Below are 4,730 nucleotides of genomic sequence, written 5' to 3' on the forward strand. Positions count from 1 at the left end.
GGAGAGCTTTATCGAGTACGCTAAAATTGGAAGCCCTTATGGGAAATTGAGGTGGCTAGAGGTGTTAAGTCAGTAATGGAGTTTGTTCCTATTATAGTCGAAGCTCTGGTGGTGGTCGTGCCAAGTTTCACTTCCCTCGTTATTTTCAGATGCAAGGCCTTCTATTCGCTTGCTGGACCACCGAGTAGATGACGCGAACCAACACTAATGGTATAGTTTGTTGCTTCCTCAGTCCTGTACCATGTGTATATATGAATATGTATGTATGTATAAAGAATCCAATAAATTAAAATTAGGCGAGGAAAAGGGAATTTCATTTCAAAGGCAGCGAAAGCCACTTTTAAGTAGATATGGAAGCCTGTTTGGGTGGCCCCTTTTTTATTCTATAATGGTTTATGGACCACAAACTTTCCCTACTTAAAGTAGTGTTTGACAATATATTTTGATGTGATTATATAATTAAAAAATTAAAAATAAAATAATATTCAATTATATGATAATACATCATTAGTTTTACATAAAATTTTGCATATAATATTATTATCTATTTAACATATGGCCACGGATGGGTGGGCCCGTATTGGCATTCGGCCTTTCTACCCTGCCCATGCAAGCAGTTTTAATTCTGAATAAATCAATGGCCAAAGGACTATTTCCCACCCAAGGTAAGCTGCAATCTCAAGTTTCTATCATTTATCTTTGATAATACCAAATACCCACCCATGAGCAGTTAGAATTAACGGAACTCTAACCCCTAAAAATTTTATCTCTTTTTGCCCCCCCCCCCCAAACTTTAAAAACTCAAAGTTCTCCCCCCAACCCAAGTTTTCAAAAACTGTATTTCCCCCCCCCCCAGGGTTTTCAAACTTCAGATCCAATTTTTCTGACGACGATCGGCGATCTCCAAACACCTACTCTCCCTCTCTGATGGCCCCTGTTTCCGTTTGTACACTTCTAACGTTGTACGGCGTTGTCATCGACGAAGACGCTTCGTCTTCGTCGACGACGACGACGACTCCTAGAAGGGGAAGACATCGCACAGTTGGAAAGAGGGGACATCGGGGAGGAAGCGACGTCGTCTGGAGATCGTCGATCGTTGCCAGAAAATTCAATCCGAGAGTTTGAAAACCCTAGGGGAAAAATGTTGTTTTTAAAAACTTGGGTTAGGGAAAATTGTTAGTTGTTAGGGTTTGGGGCTAAAAAAAAATTTAAATTTAAATTTATTTTTAATATTACCGATAAAATGACGATTTTGCCTTTGAATCCGTTTTTTTTAACAGCCCATGGATAGGTAAATGGGTTTTTCAAAGTTAACGGGTGGGAATTTGCTGAAAAAGTATACCTTGGGTGGGAAATAGTCCTTTGGCCTAAATCAATAGAAATTCCAGGTTAAACGCAGGACTTGTTAATTTTGCATTAACCTAAATAACCCTGCGAACCCTGCGACCGCAAGAATTTATGAGGCTAAAAGTACCAAAAACAAATAGGAGTTGCAGTGGATTAAATTCAGCATAGAGCAGAAAAATCTGCAACTTTATTATCAGAAATATAACGTACAAGATACAGAAGACTCAGTAGGATTAGTGCCCGATGTTTATTATTATAATAATTAGTAGCCGATGTTTATTATTATAATAATTAGTAGCCGATGTGCACGTTGGGTTAATATATAATAATTATCAAACCCATAATGCTCCAGCTCGCTTTAGCATTGGGATCAAGGTCCGATTAAGATGAAGACTCATGACTTGATTGGCTCCACCCACCAGTTCGCCACCAATGAACACGGCTGGGACCGTCGGATTGCATCCTAGCCTTGAAAGAGCCTGCTCAATCTCCCGTCCAGCCGGGATCTCATCCAGCTCATAGACCGCTGGGTTCACCCCAAACTCACTAAACAAAGTCTTGATGGTGTGGCACATGCAGCAAGAGCTCCTGCTGAAGATCACCACTGGCCTCTCAGATGCCAATCTAGTCACCGATGCCATTGCAACTTCAAAGAAAAAGAAAAAGATAATCAATGAAAGCAATGCGAGGTTGTGAAGAATATAAGAAAGCTTTGCTACAACTCTTGATGGTTTGTTGTGAGGTAATTGAGGTGCCATGCAAGTCTTTATATAGGATTTCTGAAGGTGGAAGGAAGATGTGGTTTGATGGTGAAAAATAACGAGAATGTTCCTCTAGATATTTCGGTGGGCTTCCATTTTATCGATCATTGGCTGAAAAGATTGAAGACGAATAACAAAGTTGATCAACAACGAATCTATACATGCATACGGAAATGGCTTGAGATTGGTCCTTTGTACGGCTTATTACTATTTTGTCGGAATACTGCATGTGGATATGTAACCGAATGTCGTTTGCCCTTTTTTTTTTTGTCCCAAGTTTTTTTTTTTGAATGCAATTTCGAAATTTATTACAAAAAAAAAAGGTTTTTATATGACCGAGCCAATCAGTAACAACATTTGGAATCGGGTTTGGTTTCATTTGTTGACTTTGTATATATAATTATCAGTATTTTACCATACATAATATACGATATGATACAATACAAATAAAAAATGATATATATTAAAATGTATATTAAAGTAATATGATACAATAGACATATCATACGATACGATATGTGTTCTATAATATAATACTTATTACTAATAAAAATCAATATATACTTTTAGAGAAAATGATAACGCAATAAAGGTATATATGAGAAATTTTAAATTTTTAGAAGTGTTTGTAATATTTTTCAAAATGATAATGTGTAATTAGAATTTGTTATTATTATATTTTTTAGAATACATAATTTATGATATAATATGATACATGAAAAACTATACATGATACGATACATAATTCGACTTTTATATATGTATATATTAAGAGACTTTAATGGGTTGGGTAGGGTTTTTATGTAATTAGACCCAGAAAGCCATGGTAGTGCCAGATATAAAGAAGAGGATAGGTTAATACATAATTTGGTAATTTCACATAGCTTGTTTAATTTGTGTCATTTTTGGGTAGCTATCTCAGAGGCATCTGCTGAGTCGGAGACATAGAGTATGGGTTATCCAATTGGGACCTGTTTATTATCACTATCAGATTCGCATCCAATTCAAGAAATCAAACCGATAGCCCAAAGTTAAAATCACATTGCATACAACTGTTCAAAATCAAGAGCTATCTACAATTTGAAAAAGAAAATCAACAACATAATCATCTGATACAGTCTTGATAACACTAGGAATTTTATGTGCATTCGGTTTTGAATATCAAATTGGTACTAAGACAATATGTTATCATGTAATTGAAATCTATTTTATCTTTAATTCAAAATCATCCAATCACATAATAATATATCATTTTACTCAATTTGGAACTCAAACTATCTTCTATATACGGCTTTCAGCTTTTTTTTCTTTCTCTGTTATGATCTTGTTACAGTTTTTCACTTATGTTTTTGTTCTCAGATTTTTACATAATCTATATTAGATTACGTTTTATTGTATCTTTTAATCATAGTTATCAATATCCTATGTTATACGATGCATATCTTATAATATAATATGATACAGATATAAAACAATATATATCATAAAATGTATTGAATTAATATGATACAGTGAATGTATCATATGATACGATACGATACATATTGTTGATACGGCTTGATGCACCTTTTGAGAAAATGATGATGTAATAGAGGTTTCTACGAGAAATGTTAAAATTTCAAGGGTGTTTGTAATATTCTTCAAAATGATGACGTGTCAATTAAAATTTTAAATTATTTTATTTTTTAAAAGTTATATATACAATACGATACGATACTCAAAATATAATACAAAAAATTAGATTTTTGATATACGATACGATACATAATTCTACCACCAAGCTTTTAATTCTTGCATTGTATAGATGTTTCTCAACTCTCTCTCTCAAATATCTCTTAAATTTCCCATAAAATTAGAACTCCTCTTAGATTCATCTTAAATTTCCCATATAATTAGAACTTCTCTTAGAATCGTCATTTCATAGGTTTCCCAGGGAATTTCGGAAACAGTTTTATAATATTTATTAAAAAAAAATCACAAAATATATAATTTTCTTTTTATTTGTGCTTTCATACTAATACTATTCTTGTTTACTATATCACCCTATATGAAAGGCAAACCATTGAATGTTGTGAATATAATTTGAAATACAATAAAAAATATGCATATTATTTTATCAATAAAAAAGTAAGCGTTCGATTAACAAATTAATATATTTTCTACTTTTTCTTCAGTAATTATATTTTATATAATTATATTTTATTTAAAAATTAAAAAAAAAAAAAAAAAAAAGCTTGAGAAAGATGCCACCTCTAGAAAAATCCAATAAATGAAAAAGCTAATTCACCTTTTTTTCTAGCTTTTCGTCACCAGTTGGAATCTTGGGTATTCTGATTGTAACATACGTCAAGATATGCGTATCCTGTATAGATTTATATTCTTCATTGATTCGTAATTTTCAGCTTATACATGTGGTCACGTCTCATGAACCTACAACATATATATATCTATAGAAATTATTCATCATCAAAAAAATTATAATTGCCTTACAAAAAAGGAAAATTATAAGACAATTATAATTGGACCAAACGGGAGGCCAAGAGCCAGATTCTAGGGTTACTTTGACCGTAACACATACCCACACCATTACGTACGAATATTGCATGCATGCAGCATGAATTA

At 33.0% G+C, this 4,730-nt stretch overlaps 1 protein-coding gene across 1 annotated transcript; it reads right to left on the reverse strand.

Annotated features, from left to right (window-relative positions):
- Positions 1–1,505: 1,505 nt before the first annotated feature.
- On the reverse strand, positions 1,506–2,120 carry LOC123208259 (monothiol glutaredoxin-S5-like). The gene has a single exon (XM_044625633.1). The coding sequence runs from the start codon at positions 2,103–2,105 to the stop codon at positions 1,680–1,682; it is 426 nt and encodes a 141-aa protein (XP_044481568.1). The 5' UTR covers positions 2,106–2,120; the 3' UTR covers positions 1,506–1,679.
- Positions 2,121–4,730: the final 2,610 nt, after the last annotated feature.

Source organism: Mangifera indica, unplaced genomic scaffold, assembly GCF_011075055.1.
Source record: "Mangifera indica cultivar Alphonso unplaced genomic scaffold, CATAS_Mindica_2.1 Un_0200, whole genome shotgun sequence".
Taxonomy (NCBI): domain Eukaryota; kingdom Viridiplantae; phylum Streptophyta; class Magnoliopsida; order Sapindales; family Anacardiaceae; genus Mangifera; species Mangifera indica.

What these genes read in the sequence shown, in the direction of transcription:
- LOC123208259 (XM_044625633.1), bottom strand. Translation starts at nt 2,105, where the DNA reads ATGGCACCTCAATTACCTCACAACAAACCATCAAGAGTTGTAGCAAAG.